The sequence below is a fragment of the Cyprinodon variegatus genome, unplaced genomic scaffold (genome assembly GCF_000732505.1).
Source record: "Cyprinodon variegatus isolate N-32 unplaced genomic scaffold, C_variegatus-1.0 Scaffold371, whole genome shotgun sequence".
In the NCBI taxonomy this organism is placed as follows: domain Eukaryota; kingdom Metazoa; phylum Chordata; class Actinopteri; order Cyprinodontiformes; family Cyprinodontidae; genus Cyprinodon; species Cyprinodon variegatus.
Window position 1 is genome coordinate 129,782 of NW_015150824.1, and position 19,594 is coordinate 149,375.

The window sequence follows — 19,594 nt, forward strand, 5'->3', positions numbered from 1 at the left end:
AGCGGCGGTGTCCAAACATGTGCCAAGCAGAACATGAGGAGAGTATAAAACCCAGGCTGTGCTGGGTTCAGCATCACTTATGCTGGAAGCAGTTGGAATATTCCTCACAGAGAACAGATTAGGACTTTACTAGAACATGGGCATGTTTCATCTCAGCTGAGTTTCAGTGAGGCCAAATGTGATCATGTAATCGTCAAATTAAGACAGAATAATAACAGCGTCATAGAGTATCCTGCAAACTTACTCAGAACCTTCTTACCTTTAACACATTTTCTACTGTTATGATCACAAACTTTCATGTATTTTGATATTTTTTTATGCAAAACAAAGTAGAAGAAAACAAAATTATGAACTGTGTTGTTTAGTTGTATTCAGCCCCTTTACGCTCATACCCCCATATTAAACCTTTAAACTTTAAACATGTGAAACTTTAACTGTCTGAGATGTAATGTCTGAATTAATCCATGTTTTCTGAAGTCCTCAGAGGTTTTTTTCAGGACATTAGTGAACAAATGTAATCAAGAAGAGCAGGGAGCAAAGCAGAGAGGTTCTGGAAAAGTTTTAAGGAGGCCAATGGTAACTATGGAGGAATTGCAAAGATCCAGAGTCTACATCTGGTCTTACAAAAAGATATTGATCAAAGGAAAGTCAAAAGAAATCCAGTATAGAGTCTGCCACATTTAGTTAGCCAACATTTAGACTGCTTTTTGTGGTGGAAAACTGTCACCCTGAATGCTCAATTACTAATAAGAAGTATGATTGGAGCAGCAATATGCTTTCTTTAGCCGTGTTTGTTAGATGGATGTAGCTAAATACATGACCCTGATTAGAGACTAGGTCAAGGTTCCCCAGCAGGACAAGGACCCTATAGGTACAACTAGATCTATCATTTGTTTTAGTCCAGATCTAATCTGGAAACTTGCATTTAGATGGTCAAATCTGACTGAACCTGAGCCACACTGAGGGGAGGAGTGTCACACTCCTGATGTTCACATCTGGAACAGGCCTGCCCAAGCAGACCTTCAGCTGGACCTGTAAAATAGAATCGATAAACTATGAATCAATTGGGAATCCACTGGATCCGTTGGACTGAATACAACTGGACACCTCAAATTTTATACTTAAAAATTTTTCTCCTTCCACTTTATGGTTATGCACAACTTTGAGTTTGAAAATATGTGAGAGGTTTTTTTGTAATGTTACAATATGTAAAAAGGTTCAAATGCGTGGCAACTTCACATGGGTTTTATGGAGATAATGTCTTATTGTAACTTACTTTCCTTGAGACAAGATAATATTTTAATAATCAGAATAAAATACGTGTAATCAAGCTGTCCAATCAGCACCATGTTCATTTTCTGTAGCGGTCATTGAATGGCCAACTGAAAATTTTGTCTTCCTCTTTGGAAAAAAATGTTTATCTTGTGAAATTGTTGAATATTTCTAAGGACAGTCGAGTCAAAAAAAGAATGTAAAAAATATAGTGACTGAAAATTCCCGTTTTCAACTTCAGAATGAGATGAAGCACTTACTTTAGGTATGAGGTACTGTCTCTGCACCATAAAGGCAAACCTCATTAATGCTCATTGAACAAGCTTTATTTTACACTTTAAATTATATTTCTAATATCTAATATTTCTTTTTGAAATTTCATAGAGAGAGAAACTAATACAGATTAGTGAAGAATGTTTGCTGTGGAATATCTAACGTAAGAATGAAATCCTTTTTATAATTTGGAGTTTTTTTTTTCTTTAAGTGTTTAAATGTTTGGGTAAAATTTGCAGCAGATGAGAAATAAATAAATAATTCATTCTGATTGAGGGAAACATAAAATGCTAAAGAAAGCCCAAACTGAATATACCGTAGCAAGGCTCCATTCTATGACAGATGACTCTTTAATCCTATCAGATATTTGGAAAAAAGTTAGACTCGGATTAAGGATTGAAATTGAAATCAAATGGTACTAAATTATAAACACTTTCTATAATTGTTCTATATGTGCTATTATATAGCCAGGGATTCAAATGAAAAGCAGTGGGAAGAATATTCAGCTCGGCAGAATTCTTTTTTTAAGTAGAAAGAGAAAAAAAAAAAAATATTTCAATGCTGGAACGGTTTCCCTAATTGTTTTATTTTGTACCACCTGTCTAGCATCCACTATTCTGAGACAGTCTGAGCTTATATCCTTTTTATAAACCATGTTAAGAGTAACACTGCAAACGTTTATCTTTGACTTTTCTGGTCTTGAAGGCTTTTAATACCAGGAAGGACCATATTTTGCTTTATTCACATAAACTGCTCTGAGGTTACTTTTGTTTTGGAAGTTTTTCTGGATATAGTCGCATCTAAATCATTGTGCCATAAATCTATTTTTTTCCGTTTTTTTCAATTAAGAGTTAAGCTTGAGTATGATGTAAATTCATTTTATTAAGCATTTATTTCAGTCCATTTCAATCCAAATTTCTTGTTTTAGGAATTTAAAATATATTTTATGCACAGAGATGTAGTTTTCCAGCATTTACACTTTTTACAAAGACTTTAAGTCACAAAAGATTTTTGCTAAAGAAGGCGGCTGCTCTTTCCTGTGTCCAGCCATATTAATGGAAAGTTTGGTGGAAGAAAGAATATGGTAATGTGTACAAATCCACACCCAGACATAACTAGACTGATCACTGGCCATCTAATCTTGACGAGGGAAAAAAATGACTGGCAGTTGCTGAGTGTACTGTATTAATGTCCTCTTATATATAAAGATACATTTTGCAATTGATTTAGAAATGATCTCCAAGTCAGGAGGAAAGAGGAGAGGTACAGAAACCAAGCTGCATGAAGTCCAGTAAAAATGTCTATACAGTCAAAGGTAATTTCGGGCTTAATTTTGTGTTTTTCGGGTGTTTTTTTATCAGGTCCAAAGCAGAAATCGACTAATGCAGGTTTTTGAAGGCTGACCGGCTGTTTTGACATCATACTAACCGATCCCCAATGTTGTTTTTAAGAGCAAGGTTGCTTTCTCTTCCATTTAAAAGATGGAACTAAAAAAAAAAAGAAAACAAAAGTTCCACAAGTCTCAATTACATCCAAACAAACCATTTATTAACAAATCAAAGAAAACATTGACAGTGGATAGCAAATGCAGGGAGCAGCCATGCATGCTTACAGGACCTCAGAGCATGGCTGCTGAATGCACTAATGAATCAGCGAACGCATGAACTTATGTTCATGTCGTTAAATTAAATCAGTGAATGATTAAAAAAATTTTTTTTTTCTTTTTAGATGCACCTGTGTGTAAAATATAAAATTGAGCTGAAGTTAGTGAGACAGATCGTTGGGATTGCAAGGAAAAATCACAGTTATTTTTAGCTATACTTCTCTCATTATTAGAGGTGACTGCTCCTGATGCATGAAGATGGATTATCCCACTTTTAGCAAGCCTCCTGCTGTCTTTTATGGACCCACACAGTGTGAATATCCAACATTAGCCTTCAATAGTTTAAAGAATTAATGAAATATCTTCAGTTCTACTTTAGAGGAAATCTCTGCACACATCTTTACTGGATTTTCAGCTTCCCTGCCCTCTTGTTTTCAGGTTCAGATCAGAGTGGGAATTACGCTGATAGAACCAGAGGTGTTGCTTGCTGTGCTTTTTGTCAGCTGTGACCCTGCAGTTGCCCCGGCTTACACCACGACTAATCCCCATTCACCCTGAACACAAAAAACCCCTCCTCTCTTTGCCTTCTCCCTTCATTCATGCCCCTCTCTTTGCCCCCGGGGGCCTCCGCTGATTCAGCCATCAATTTTAAAGAAGGAAATCATTTAACAGCCGTGGCAATTAGACACACAGTTGCAAACGCTAGAATTTGGAGGTGAGGAGGTTGGGAAATTTAAGGAACTCAGGTGGAAATAAGTTTGAGGCGAAACAAACTTTAGAACACCTGGGTGAAAAAAATGTGCAGCAATCGCCAGATGCTGGTGTCAGATTGGGTTTTTCTTGAGGTGTGGATTGCAGAGGTCACTGTCCTGCAGGCAGGTAGCAAAGGAGAAAACATGCTCTGCTTGGCCTAAAGGACCATTTTAACAAGTGAGTTCAAGCATCCTCACAATGATGCATATGATGAGTACATCTGGTCATTGTTGGAGTAAATGAAAAATATTAATAATACAAGATTTAATCTGATCAGAAATTTTTCTCTCAAATTAAATTGATTCTAAAAAAGGGTATCCGTATATAAAAAGCATTTTGGCTGAAATAAAAAAGCAAAATAAATGCATTGTATTGGTGCGCTTTCTTTGCAAAATAAGTAGTTATTTGTAGGGTTTTCTAAACCTTCCATAAAAAACTGAATCACATGTATTCATCTTCTGGAATGTTGCTTTAAATAAGGTATTATACTACAAAATACATTTGAAACTGGAGACAGGAAATATAATACAGAAACAGTATTTCTATGGGCCTTATTAAAACCCTTAGTTATTTTTTTTCTGAATTATTAAATGGTTATTAAAAGCATGAGCCTTATAAACATTTAACCAAATTATCAAATGTTTTACTTTATTTAAAAATACTGCTTTTAAAACCTTAATTATTTTTACCCCTGCCGCGCAAATATATATTTATTGATTTAATTGGAATAGATCCGGCTTCAGATAAATTGGTATCACGTTTAAAATATTTAATATATAACAGGAACGCAAACATCACTTTACATTTAAGGTTTCATTTTTTTTTTCTTTAACGTGAACCAAAAAATAATAACACAAAATGTAGCGTTTCTCCAAGAGACAAACAAACTCTTGGACAATTTATTAAACTCAGCGCTGCTCCGTCTTCAGCTGCAAAATGTAGATCAGCATTTTTCTGTAAATTATGTGTACAGTTGCATAAAAGCGCTTTCACTAGGCCTATTTATTCACAATTTACAAGATTTTACAACAACAGGGACAAATTCAAATTACACTGATTCACATGTTTACAAGCATCAAAAGTGGAAATCATTTTAAACTGCAGCCTGAAACTTTTTTCACCCCTTCTTCCTCCACACCGCTCTGCATTTATCAAACGCTTCCCTCATTAAAACATCCTGAAATGTCGGAGAATAAAATTAGGTGTAAATTGCGCCAGCATGTAGGGATTATAATTTAAATCGTGTCAAAGGTTGGCATCCTCTCCAAAGAGCTACAGGGAATCTGAGGCGCTTTCTTTAAACCAGGACAGACAAAAAAAAAAAAAAAAAAAAAGATCAGTTGTAGATTTAAAATAACGATAATAATAATAAAATAATAATAATAAAAAAGTTTTTTTTTTAAGTGATTGCATTTTCCTGGCTGGAGCCGCTTATAATTTACAGTCCATGAGCAGCTGAAGCCCGCTTGTAGGGTGGAAATATTTGGTTGTGTCTGCTGTGCGCACAGTTCGCGTGGACGTTTTAAATGTGCGTGAGGGGGACCGTCCCGTTGACCGGCGCGGGGCCCCCGCTCTGGTAGTGCTGCGGGTGAAGCACATGCAGTCTGCTTTGCACGGAGTCGCCGCCCGCCGCCTCGCCGGTGGGCAGGTACATGCTGATCATGTCCCGCAGGTCTCCCGTCGGGCATGGCGGCGGCGCGCGCGCCGTGGAAACCGGCGGGCTGACGCTCGGCTCCGATTTCACGAGAGAGCCCAGAGTCCCACCGATGGCCCCGGACACAGGGGAGACCCCGGAGCTCTGGTGCTGGTGAGTGTAGCCGGTGATGCCGCCGTATCCCGGCGGAGAGGCGCTCATGTAGCTCTGAGAGTTTGAGATGGGACTGTAAGACAAAGCGCTCATGTCATACCTGTGCACGGGCTGCGGGTTGTGCGGGTGGTGATGCGGGTGGTGGTGATGCGGGTGGTGCGGGTGAGCTCCGCTCCCCGGGTGCTGGGTGTAAGCCAGCTGCGCCTCCTGCATCATGGCGTGAGCCGCCGCCGCCGCTGCCGCCACCTGACCCGAGTATGTCCCGTTCGCCCATCCGTTCACATGCGACGCGTAGCCCGCACCGGCCCCCACGTGGCCCGCGCCGGGGCTCTCCAGTCGCTGCCCACCGCCCATCCCCACACCCGATGACCCGAGGAGTCCGCCGGCAAGCGAGTACTTGTCCTTCTTGAGTAGCGTCTTGGTCTTCCTCCGCGGGCGGTACTTGTAGTCCGGGTGTTCCTTCATGTGCATGGCCCGGAGCCGCTTGGCCTCATCAATAAAAGGTCTCTTCTCCGCCTCGGTCATCACCTTCCACTCCGCTCCCAGCCGCTTGCTGATCTCAGAGTTGTGCATCTTAGGGTTTTCCTGTGCCATTTTCCTCCTCTGGCCCCTGGACCACACCATGAAGGCATTCATGGGTCTCTTGATCCTCTCCTGGGGGACCTTTCCTGCGCCTCCCCCTCCCGCATGTCCCCCAGGGTTGGATGGGTTTGTCTGGGGCACCACGGGGGAATGCAAGTCCGTCTCCATCATGATGCTGTACATTCACCTCGTCTTTGTGGGACAGAGTCAAACAAGCAGAAACATTCAGCCTCCAAAGAACCACGGAGGGAAGAAGGGTCTGAAAAATCCACTCCGTTAAAAGTGCAGAGTCCTCCTCTTCCTCCTCCCTGTCATCCGCGGCGCTGAGGGGGAATGGAAGGATTTATTTGACCGGACTTTGGCTGAAGCTGCGCCTTTACAGGGAAAAGTTACTGGAACGTGCCGGGACCGCGCGCTCTGACAGCAGCTAAATGAGCGCGAGGCGGCCAATGGAGAGGCGCGAGCGAGGACGTGATTTGCATGCAGGGGCTCGAGGTTCTAGTGACGTCGGAGCGCGAGACCTAAAAAAATTACTCCCTCTGTCATCGCTTTTGAGCGTGCAGCTAGAAAAAAGAAGAGAAACGACAGAAGAGCGAGTCCAAAAATGAAGCGCGATCTCACTGAACGCGTCCACGTTTTGCAATATTTCATCTTAGAAATTATAAGAAAAACAATTTTACATGAAGTTCAAAGGATGTTTATTAAGGCAAAGAAGCTTGAGAAATAAAAATAATTACAGGCGAATTATTAACATGGATCAGACAAAACGATGCTTTGAAATTGGCGCTTTATTTTTCGTTTTACGCATTTATGAGTACACCCGCACATTGGTGGCAATTATCCACATTAACTCGTTTTAAAGCGAAAACTGAGGATGAACATATTTAATTTTGATTTTTTTTTTTAAATACACCATTCTCTCTAGAATGTCTTGTAACAGACGTGGCTTATGAGTTTATTCTTTATGTGGAATGTATTATTACATTAATTCTTTTTATTTAAAGCTTATTGAAAAAAACTAAACAAAATCTTTTTAATGTGACTTGTTGAATACTCAGTTTATGTTAATAAATGTAACTATATTTCTGCAGCTCACCAACCATTTTTTGTCTAAATTAGGGTTACATAGCGTCTATTCAGAGCCACAGGTGCTTTTTCTGTTGTGCCCGTTGCTAGGAAACAGGTGACTGACGCTTGAAACACGTGCCATTCAAAGCACATCTTTTGTTTGTTTCAGCGGTGCTAAAAAAAGACGGGGGGGTTGCCTACAGTAATCCTATAATAAATGTTCGACATGTCGCAGCTTTTTTAATGGCCACATTTGAATCAATTAATGAGGCAGAATGGTGCTTACTGAGCCGAACCAGGAAGGCCTGCAGCAGAAGGCCCAGGATCCTGCGCTCAGAGAGATCATTTAGTCTACCATCATCTGAAAAATACCACTTTTTAAAATATCAGCTGTTTTTAATCTCTTTTATTTATTGAGTTGTAGTTAACCTCAACAGCTTCGTTTTTATTATGCAAGCAAGTTTTATATGGGTGGAAAATGATTGTAAATTATGAAGAAAAATGATCATACATTTGATAAAATGCTTTGTAAAAATATCTGTAACTCAGGAGATTTTCTTTAAAATAGATTTATCTGCATAATGAATGCCTTTGATTCTTCTTTTGAACTAAGCAACATAAACCTTGATTTTAAATGATTAAACTTGAATTTCTTGAACCCATAAAAAAAAAAAAAATAAGAATGCCAACGTAAAACAGTATTGTGCCTTATTTTTATTTCTTTTATTACCACCCAGATATTTGACATGATGCAACAAATTATTTCCAGACAAAGATGAACTGAATAAATGCATAAAACTAAGAATGAGTTTAAATTATGATATATTAGAAAAAATGTATTCTTAATAACTTTCCCCTATGGGGGGAAAAACTAATTGCACCCCAAACATTTGATTTGAAAACTGCCTGAGCCTTTAACATTGCTGTTGAGATTTTCACTCGTTATTTTAATTAAGCCACATTACCGTTTTTGAGCATGAATAGACTTGCTCCTAAATTCCTAATCATATATAAATCCAGCCTTTAACTAGGCCTTCCCAAACCTCCTTTATTATCCATTCAGATGTGGGTTTAACGGTGTGTTTTGCATTATTGTACTATGCATAACCCCAGAAAAACTTAAGATCAACCTCACCAACAAAAATTGTCAGATTTTCTGTATCTTTTATTTTGCACTAGAGATTATTGTGTATTGTTTCAATCAATTATGAGTCTCCTAGTTTCTAAAGCAGCAAAGAAAGCAAAAACTACATCCACAATGTTTGATAGTTTTCTCTCTCAAATGTTAGTATTTTGGGTACCAGAAGCACAACTTCCACAACAGTCCACAGACTGTTTTCCCAGAGTCTTAGGATTTGCCCATTCACAAGGAAGGAATCATGAAGGTAATTGTTCTGGGTAATATTTTTTATTTTTTATTCTACTTTGCAACAACGTTTTCTCTGTTGGTTTTGCTAGAGTCCCAAAGGCTTTAAAAATGTCCCTAACCCGAAATAAGTTTATCAACTGGATTTTTTTCCCCAGCAAATTTCATACCATCATCAAGGTCCTATCTAAGTAATTTCTTGATTGCACAGTTATGGAAGTGATCAGGCCTGGGTGGTCAGGGAAATTAAACTTAGCAGTCAATAAAATGTAGGTATGTCCGCAGAAGATCCAGTGCTGCATTGTGTCATTTAATAATAATAATTGAACTTTATTGATCTCACATTGGAGAAATTAACTGCTGCATTTAACCCATCCCCTTGGGGAGCAGTGGGCTGCCATCGTAGAGCGCCTGGGGAGCGGCGTGGGGTTAGGGGGTTTCTCAGAGACCCAGAGTGGAAGTCCATGGGAGTGGGGCTCAAAGTCAGAACCTCAGGCTCTATGCCCTAACCACTAGGCCACCAATCCCCACTAAAAATGCTTTTTTTTTTTGTTTACACAGGTTTAACACTCTTTTTTTCAAAAACATTTAAGTGAAACATTTAGATGATGGACAGCATGATAGTAAGCTCTGGTTCAGTTTTCTATTCTCCTCCTGCTCCCTTGGCTTCCCATCATGTAGCGGCTCTTTGGAGCCCTCTGGAAGCATGCCCATAAAGTGGCATCTGTCAGGTGCTGCCTGCCTCTCAGCGAGCTGGTGAACCATGTTGGCATTGCTAGATTTGCCTCCTTAGCTGCTCTATTACTGTTAAGAGGACTCCATTGTGTGATTGCTCTCCGACACGACACACACATCTGGGAGGCAGAAATCAAATCAGAAAATAGCCAGAAATATTTTTACATTGACCAAATAATTATATCTTGTCTGTAACGGCACGGTGCGCCATTTACTAATGTAGTATTTATTTATGTATTGATCCTGGAAGGAGAGACAGTTTGTCAAAAGGTTTATTAAATTACCTCTGGTGCTTCTGTGTTGAGGTATTTTGTAGGAGAATCAATTGACAGCTGACTAAGAGAATCAACTTCACCCAGAGTGATTGTTATTCCAGGGTTTTTTCTTTTTAGTAATACAGTCTAGAGCAGGTTGACCTTTGAGAGCTGACGGCTTTGTGTGAAACCTGAACAGAAAAGGGGGAATCGCTGCAACAGGCTTTAGCTCAGTCACCTCATATCACTGTTTTTAGTTTCTGTCACTTTTCTGCTGTCCCTACTTCCTGCAGGTGGATTTTGGCTGAAAGTGATTTTTATTTAAGCCTGCAGGAAATATTTTTCACTAACTGCTAGTACACTGAAGTAATGAGAACTTGTGTACTAGCACCACAAACGTATAAACAAAGACTAACAGAATTTTCTACTCATTTCTAATAGTGCATTCAGACCTGAGGCGGTAGTTCACCCCTCCGCATTTCAGATGCACAGTGTTTACATCTTGGATGCATAATCAAATTTGTGCATTTCTGGTTTGTGTGTAATGATCATTTGTAAAAATGAAAATAAATAAAGACTACAGTGTATATGTACAGCTGGTGTTTCAGAGATATCAAAGATTATATTTAGGTCACCCAGAGGTCAACTATCCCCCCACTAAGCTCCGAATTGAATCAAATTTATCTGGCCTATTTTTTCAGTGCTACTTGGTTTGTGCAGCAAAACTATTATTTGTGCTGATGTGCTTTTTAAGATAGAATAATTTGTAAGTACGGCCGATGACGTCTAGCCTCGTGAGACCATCCTGATCTCGCGAGCTTTCAAGGTTTCACTCGCTAATCAGTCTGGAGACTCTCCGTTAAAGAAAATTTGGAGCCGTTCACCAAACGAACGTCCAATCAGCGTTGGCTTTGAGGCGGGTTGAGGTGTGATGCAACGAGAAGCGCGACAGTTCAGTCAAAAGAACATGGCGGCTTCAGCCGATGAAACTAGCGTTAGCGTGGATATCGAGCAAGTTTTATTGGAATTACAGAGTATTTCTTCACTGAAAAAAGAGCAAAACACTGCTCTGGAGGCTTTTCTCAGAGGAAAAGATGTTTTTGCTCTTCTCACGACTGGTTTCGGCAAGAGTAGCTTGGCTTGTGGTTGTGTTTTCATCGTCGCTCTGTTAGTACGTCATATGCTTCATTGATCTGATTGGTTTATTTGGACCGTCTATCACCAACATAGGCCAATCAGCTAACCAGTATTTTCGCCCCTTCCCAAAATTACTTCAACGGAAGGTTTCTAGATGGATATGCGGAGCAAATCCATCTGGCGGAGTCAGGTTAGATGATGTCACCATCCCAGCAGATAATAGTGCTGCGCTCGTTTCCTGATATAAAGTTATTGCACAACATCACATGTGCTGGTATTGAATACAACAGTAAGCATGTCTACCTTATTTAGTGGCTGAAATGATTGTTTAATAGTTAGTAAATCATCAGCCTTCCAGACTCTCTCCTTTGGACCTACTGTTACCTTTGGCAACCCCATGTCATTTCCTGTCAAGGTCTCGCTGTCGCCATTTCACATAAAAAGCAAAGGTGAAACTTACAGGTATAGTGCAGGATTATGATGTGTAAGCGAAAAAAAGGTGTAGCCTACAACCAGTCCCTAATGGGCTGCTGAGTTGCGAATTCAGAGAACAGTTACACTTGTTTCAACATAGCAATCACAGCTCCGTTGTCTCCATGAGGTGCTCCAACACCTCATCTCTATCTAGTAGCAGTGAACGCTCTCACTGCATTGGATTCCCTGCTGGCCGCTTCACCTCGCGGTTTGTATACGAATTTGAGTGAATCCACTGCGTTTACCACAGTCACCGTGCGGTCTTAATGCACTATTAATCTGAAGCAAATTGTTTTTCTCAGCGGTAGGAAAGGAGTATACTATCCTGATCAAAAACACCTCCCAATCTTTGACCCAGAAAAACACATCTTTACTGATGGCGATGATTCAACATGACCTTGTTTCCAGCATTAAGGTATAATGAGGCTGGAAAATGACCTGCTAAGATGACCTCCTTAGACTTGTGTTATACTTAAAGCAGGAAGGTAAACCTGTTAGTTTATCTTTGCATAACAAGTTAAAAAATGTCTGTCATTCTTTTTGACGTTTTTGGAAGACATTGCTCAAAAGTAAGAACAAAAAGGCAGTTAACGTCACCATGAATGTAAGAACAATAATAAATGAACAACAGCATAAGGATGCTGAACCAAAAGCCAGTTTTTAAATGTGTGTTTCTCTCTAATGGGTTGGAATCTGATTTTTTGGGGAAAAATGGGTCATTGTTGTGTATGGAGTAAAATTCTACATGTCCAGATAATTACAAACTTGAAAACCACAGTTTGTCATCTGAATTTCGCTTAAGTCCATCAACAAAAGTACATCTCTTGTTTTAAAACTTTATTTAAACAAAAAGAACAAACAAGAAAACGTGTCAATTATTTGAGTATGCAATGTCTTTTTGCATACATAAATAAGTTCAGCCTTCACATTAGTCAAGTCCACGTTCTTGTTGATCTGGTCCACTCAGCTGTCAGTGTCTCGGGAGCAAACAGGAACACAGAAGTGATGACACGTCCGTTCTTTGCTTTCTGGGAGGATCAGTCTTCTCTCTCAATCTGTACGAGTTAAATTCTGCAAAAAGCACAGCATAAAACATAGATCAATGTAATTGCATCTTTGTTTTTGTAAATTCCCAATTTTAAACTTTTTATAGAATGTAGCAATCTTTTAAGAACAAATTTGACTCCAAAATAAAGTGAAGAAACTTAAGCATTATGAAAAAAAAAATCAGATCAGGCAAATTATTGAAAACAATAGAGTAATAGAAAACATATGGCACATCTATGGTGGCAGCATTTTTACTGACAACTCTCCCAGTGCTCTGTGGTAAAGGTGTTTAGAGATGAGGATTAATGGTGTGATGCTTTACTGGCTAAAGGTTTCCATTTTTGCAGTGATCATAATTATTTAAAGATCGTACTTTTGTAAATGTGAGTTTTCCTCTCCACTGTCGCTAAAACCATGCTTGGTGTGAGGGTTTGCCTTCCAGTCAATGAGTGGATGCAATCAGCTGGTTTTTCTTAGATAAAAAGCTTTGAATCAATTTGACTGTATTATCTGGTTGAATTGTCTGGACTGAATTGAATTAAATTACAGTAAGATGTCCTGTGACCACAGATGGTCACATCAGTTAAACTTTGTGATATCTGAGATAAATAAGATAATCTGTTCTCTTTTATTGTCACAGTAGAAGTATTTTTTTCAAAAATGGCAAGCTTTAAACATGTGTTTCATTAAGTAATTCAATAATATTTTGTATTGCTCTGATTATATAGTCAAATATGAAATGTGTTTAGCTGTAACCAGAGAAAAGCGAAAGCTAATTTGCATCTGTAGTCTCTCGGCAGGTCACAAAATGAATCCGTAGATACAAAAAAGCTCAAAGTTAATTTTTGATAACCCAGGCCATTTATATGTTTGAGCTTTTAATTTAATAACTTTGAAAATATTGACATGTCTTTTAGACAATGAATTATATTAAATCTAATATAAATCCAGTGACTTTTAGGGTCAGATATGATTGACATACAATGTACTTGTTAGCTTACCAGCTACTTTATTAGCTGTTTTAACATGCACATATATAACTGCACCATCTGTATCCAGCTGAACGTTCAAATGGTAAACTGCTCAGCAAAATCAAAAATGTATACAATCTTCACTACAGTAATGAAGGACCCAGCACTGATCCTTGTAGGGCCCCCATAGTGCTGAAAGGATAGCTCGACTGTTTCACAAAGCTTTACGATGAACAGTCACATGCTATGCCTATAACAAAAACCAAATGTTAATTTTTGTTGTGATAGTGTTTACGTTGTCCTTTTTGTGCCTGATAAGACCTTCGGCACCACGTGCGATTAGCAGCTGTTGTGCATTGTTGTCATCTGCCTGCAGTACCTATTTAAGCATCCATCTAATTAAATGCTTTGGCAACTTAAGCTCCATTTTCAGTGAATATTAATGTTTATATTGCATTCTGAGAGCTTCTCATCTCATTTGAAAGATCTTTTCATTTAATCACAAACAGAGTCATCTGGTGTAGAAACTTGTAGTCATACTGGGCCCAATTTACGCAGTGCCTCAATTTTTAAGAATATGAACACATATTAAGATTTTATTCACTTATTGAATAACTATTTTCCACGATATTACGCCTTTTAGAATTTGACTATATGATGTCCTTTGAACTTAAATTTAGAAAAAACCTTAACTTGCAGGAATTTTTGGCAGAGTCAACAGACTGGATGTAATAGACAGATTTAACTAAATTTCTGATGTATTTTGTTTTACCCGTGTTTTACCCCATTAGGCCTGAGAGGAGAGGAGGCTAATTCTATCAAAGGCATTTCTCCTGTGCAGCAGCTGAGAGTCTGTTGGTTTTAGGCTCACAGAAGGTCACAGCAAGCTGTCAGCTCTACTGGAGCTCCACAGCACTGACGGAGCAGATATACCAAAACAGAAGAGCATATACGCTATATTCCCGAAACTATTTCGCTCACATGCCTTGACTCATACATTATCTTAAGTGACATCCCATTCCTAATTTAGAGGGGTTTGTTATTACGTCTGCCCACCCTTTGCAACTAGAACAGCTTCAACTCTTCCGGGAAGGCTGTCCACAGGGTTTAGGAGTGTGTTTATAGGAAATTTTGACCATTCTTCAAGAAGTGAATGTGAGACCACACAGCGGCATTGGACAAGAAGGCAAAACTCTCAATCTCCGCGCTAATTCATCGCAAAGGTGTTCAATCAGGTTGAGATCAGGACTCTGTGCAGGCCAGTAAAATACATTCACACCAGACTTAGCCAGCCATATCTCTATGGAACTTGCTTTGTGCTCTGGTGCACAGTCATGTTGGAAAAGGGAGGGGGAACTCCAAACTATTCCAATGAAGTAGGAAGCATGGAATTGTCCAAAATGTCATGGTAGGCAGAAGCATTCAGAGGTACATGTACTTGTCATCTCCTACTTCATCTGGGATCGGGTTGCGGGAGCAGTAGTCTTGGCAATGACTCCCAGTCGTCCCTCTCAGCAGACTTTGTATTTTATTTGCATCCATGGCTTGGAGGCAGGCGTCTCCAGCTTCCGCGGTCCCAGGCCAGCCAAGAGACAGACATGCTCCATTGTGTTCTGTGTCGTCCTCTAGGCCGCCACCCAGCAGGACGTGATTGGAACACCTCCTGAGGGAGGCTTCCAGGCGGCATCAGAAAAAGATGTCTGAGCCACCTAAGCGGACTCCTCTCGATGTAAAGGAGAAGCAGAGAGAGTTCCTCTCAATGGAACTAAGGGACCAAGGCCAGGGGCAACTCCCGTCCATCAGATTTAAAAACGAAGAAGCAAGATTAGTCCAGAAGAAATGTCTCCTCTGCTTTGGAGTCCAGTGGTGGCGTCCTTTACCCCACTGCATCCATTTCTTTACATTGCTTTTAGTGATGTGTGGCTTGGAGGCAGTTGCTTGACCATTGAAACCAATTCATTAACCTTTCTGTGCACTGTTCTCTAGCCAGTCTGAAGGCCAACAGAAATTTGGAGGTTTGTGTTGATTGACTATGAAGAAAGATGGCGACCTCATTGCACTACATGCTTCAGCATCTGCTGACCCAGCTCTGGCAGTTTACTCAGCCTACCACTTTATGGCTGAGTTTCTGTTTTGATGTGTTTACCTTGTTTCTTTTTTTTTTTAGCCTGAATAGAACTTCATCATGTAGGTCACTTCTATTTTCTGAGTTCACTTGAGTTTAACACTGGAATTCTGAGTTACCTAGGGTTTCTTAATGTATGATCTAATAAAGTAAAGGCTATAGAGATTAGGTCTAAACATCTTTAAGCTTCTTAATTATTCTTAATTATTGATCTAAAGGTTGTCAATGCTGCCTTGCATTATGAAAGACTTTTGAATTCAGCATCACCATTAAGATACTCTATAAAGTTCAACAAAGTTTTAAGTCTTTGTTAAACTTCGTGAAGGGGGCTGTGTCTATATATTCTGTCACACAAAGGCTTGTGGGCAACCGCGTAACTCCACAGCGCCAGATAGGAACGTCCGGGGGTCCCTGTATCAAATGAACTATTGATAAATATCCAACTTTTTTCATTTTTTTTTATCCCTTTCCTTAATGCCAGCACTATTCAGACAACACTTATGTTGACCGCTGACGCTCTTCCACTTTGGCTTAGGTCTCCTTACCAATTTGTCAAGGCTGAATCAAGTGACATTTCTCAAACACGCATTAAGTATGAGAAAAACTAACTACTTATTTACCAAAGAGTCATACAAATTTTAAATGAAAATAGAAGTAAAGTGTTTCAATAAGTTTGTTTTTTAAATATCTGACATTTTAGAGGCAGGCTGATTCCAATATTAATTTTCTGACTGATTTGGACTAATATCTGATATAAATATCGGATGGGGACACTCCTGGTAAAAGTGGTGCGGTTGTGCTAAAAAGGGGCCAAAAAGGTGCAGGACACTGGATCTCTTTGGTTGGCATTGACGAAACCTGCTCTGCACCTTATCTAGACATACTTTTCAATAGCTATAAGCCATTATTACAAAATTAATCAAAATAAATTATTTTTTAACTTTTACATTTTGGTTTATGGTACAAGTACTACTGTATGAGTTTTACCATTTAAAACTAAACCGCTGTAATAAATTAGCCAATTTTATTAAGTCCAAAAGCAATTTTAAAAGCTGCAAACAACTTTTTATTTATATGCTTAATAGATTAGCAAGTTAGCACCATCTTGTTCCAAGCATCAACAAAGATTGACATCGTCCTTCTACCCATTTTACCCTACTCCAGGTGTCAGACTGAAATGGCCTGTTGTACATGTGCTCAGCATTAGCACTCCTCATTTAATCATCACACATCATCCTTTGATTGATGCCTAATGAATGGCTTGGATCGTGCTAAGAAAACTTGTTAATGGAATCTGCGTGTCTGTCAGACATATGAGGCTGCACTTAGAGATCTCTCTGTTTACACCAAAGCTCCAAGATCTTGTGTTTCTCATGGAGAAAATGCATTATTGCTGGACAAAGTAACCTATTTAAAGCTTGAGGTTTGTTTCGATCAGAGGTGTCGAAGTGGTTCCAGAAATGGCCCTGTAGCTGCAGGTTTTCTTTCCAAACAAGGAATAGCACATCATCATGTTCAGAATGGACTCACTTGATGAGATGCCTGGAGTGTGTTGTGCTATTGCTTGGTTGGAAAGAAAACCTGCAGCCACACGGCCCTTTCTGGAACCCCTTTGACACCCCTGTTTCAGATGATACTTTCCCCTTTTCAGCTCACATGTAGGGGCTTTGTGGGGACCGCAGGTTGTTTTTACAGATAAAGTGCTTCTTAAAAGTTAGTTTAAATAGTTTTCAAGTTTGGTTCTGTGAAAAGGTTGGAATCTGTTAGTATCTTACCTGGAACAGAATACCAACCAGGCAGATTGATGCCGTAGAATTCAAATTGAATTACACATATCTATCTAGAAAGCCATAAAGTGTTTGCAAAAGAAGGTACTTTCACTACAATTCTTCCAGTTGATTGGGTACCTGCCTCCCACATCAAGCTGTGAAGTATCACATTCTTGAATTTTTTTTTTTTTTTAAGTTTAATGATGAATCAAACTCTTACCAAAGCCAGTGGGCAGGATTTTTTTCTATTGGCAAATTGGTCAATAAGAAAATGAAATTTCCTATTTAATTTTTCTAGAAGACATAAACTGTATTCCAGCTAAAACCAGCACAGCCATATTCTTTTTTGCTTCAGCCTTCCACCTCTGGTTGATGCATTGATGTCGTACACATCACTGCATTTGATTGGTCAGAAACATTTAATTGGTGTATCAATGCTAATCATCTATTGGCTTTTGGCAAAATATATTTTTGGAAGTTTGTAAATTCACAAATCTTGTGACAATTTATTTAGCTTGCAAGGCAAACGGAAAACTCAGTTGCTATCATAATTCAATATATATTTAGATTATTGTTGTTGTGGAGAATGAAGCCAATAGCTTGTGCGGTGGTAGGTTGGGTTGGGAAGCAGGTTGAGGGTACAAAATATACTTGCTTGGACTTTGAATTTCCCCAGTCTTAATATTGTGTTAGCAGCTTATGCAAATTCAAATAGGTGGATTATATAAAGTAAAACATATTTGTTCTGACCATCATTTTGTAATAAAGGCAAATAATTTCCTTTTAATCGAACCCCGTATTAAAACATGCTGGAACCAACCTTTTAACAACTGTAGTAGGTTCTCATTCAGTTAAAATGCTTATCCAATATTTAATTTAAAATTTTCTTTATACTAAAATCTGCTCTGCTTGAAAAGGATTTCAACTTAAACACCAATAGTGCAATAACTAAAAATGCCCAAACAATTTAAAACAGGTGTGGTACCACAACAAAAATAAATGTTTTGTCCAACAAAGTAACTAAAGTAAATATTGTCTTGTTCTTATCTATTTTCTGATTAATAACTATTCATTAATGTATATAACTTTATTGATCTCACATTGGAGAAATTCACCTCTGCATTTAACCCATCACATTGGGGAGCAGTGGGCTGCCATGGTGTGGCACCTGGGGAGCAGTGTGGGGTTAAGGGTCTTGCTCAGGCACCCAGAGTGGAGGCTGTGGGGATCAAACCGGATATTTGCAACCTTTTAAAAGCACAAGCACACTGCTCTAACCACTAGGCCAATACTTTCCCTGGTTAACTACCAGTGTCTATAGTTTTGCTTATTATAAACTACACTACCACTTTGTTTCTTTATATAATGTGCAGGTCATTCATCTCCATACAGCTTAATGAGCCTGTTGTTATAAATAGGAATTTGTATCTTTTTGCACACATACAGTTAAGTTTAGGAAAATGAGTAAAACTCAGGATCCGTATCACAGCTTTTATTCAGATCCAGGTTAGTTTTCAAAGAATGCAAAATTTATTTAAAACAAAAATAGCAGCATTTCAAATGTTTATTTTTTTACTTTGCAGAAAATATGGAAAAATTAAAATTAAGTAAAAAAAAAATAGTATTGGCATTTTTTTTCTTTACTTAACAAAATCTTTGAAGATTTAGCAAATGGCAAATGAATAAACCAAAATTATAGTGTATAACTCTTGGCCTCTGTGAATAGCATGTATGGACTAGATGACATTTAACCACCTGTTTTTTGAACAAGTCTGACACATTCACAACACTGAGCCTGGTTTTGCTGGAGGTTTCTTCCTGTTAAAAGGAAGTTATTCCTATCCACTGTCGCTACAAGCATGCTTAGTGTGAGGGATTGCATCAGAGTCAATGAGTCGATTCAATCAACTGGTTTTCCTTAGATAGAAAACTTTGAACCGATTTGACTGTATGATCTGGTTGAATTGTAAAGTGCCTTGAGATGACGTGTTGTGAATTGGCGCTATATAAATAAACTGAATTGAATTGAATGTTCAGTGGGTAGGCTGGCCAACCCATAACACACATGTTTTTGGACCGCTGATTTTATGAGGGCTCATTGAAAGACCCATTTAGGGGCATCGCCTCCCCAAAGTTTTATTTAAGCTTTTAAAATTATACTTTATTCATCATGCCTAATCCTGAAAAAATCCTTTTTCCATAATACTGGAGTCCCGATTTTTCAAACTGTACAGTTGCTTGATGTCAGTGTTTGGGGTTCTTAACAAAAAATAAAAAACTCTCCATGGTACCTTAACCTAGACCCAAAATGAAGGTGTTGGATAGATTAGTACACCTTTTACGTCATGCAATGTGATT

The 19,594-nt window shown here is 38.9% G+C and overlaps 1 protein-coding gene across 1 annotated transcript; it reads right to left on the reverse strand.

The window, feature by feature from the left end:
- Positions 1-3,061: 3,061 nt before the first annotated feature.
- sox1 (SRY-box 1) lies at positions 3,062-6,788 on the reverse strand. The gene has a single exon (XM_015386540.1). It carries the CDS (start codon positions 6,471-6,473, stop codon positions 5,424-5,426), a length of 1,050 nt encoding a protein of 349 aa, XP_015242026.1. The 5' UTR covers positions 6,474-6,788; the 3' UTR covers positions 3,062-5,423.
- Positions 6,789-19,594: the final 12,806 nt, after the last annotated feature.

Coding starts and splice junctions, on each gene's coding strand:
- sox1 (XM_015386540.1), bottom strand. CDS start 6,473: ATGTACAGCATCATGATGGAGACGGACTTGCATTCCCCCGTGGTGCCC.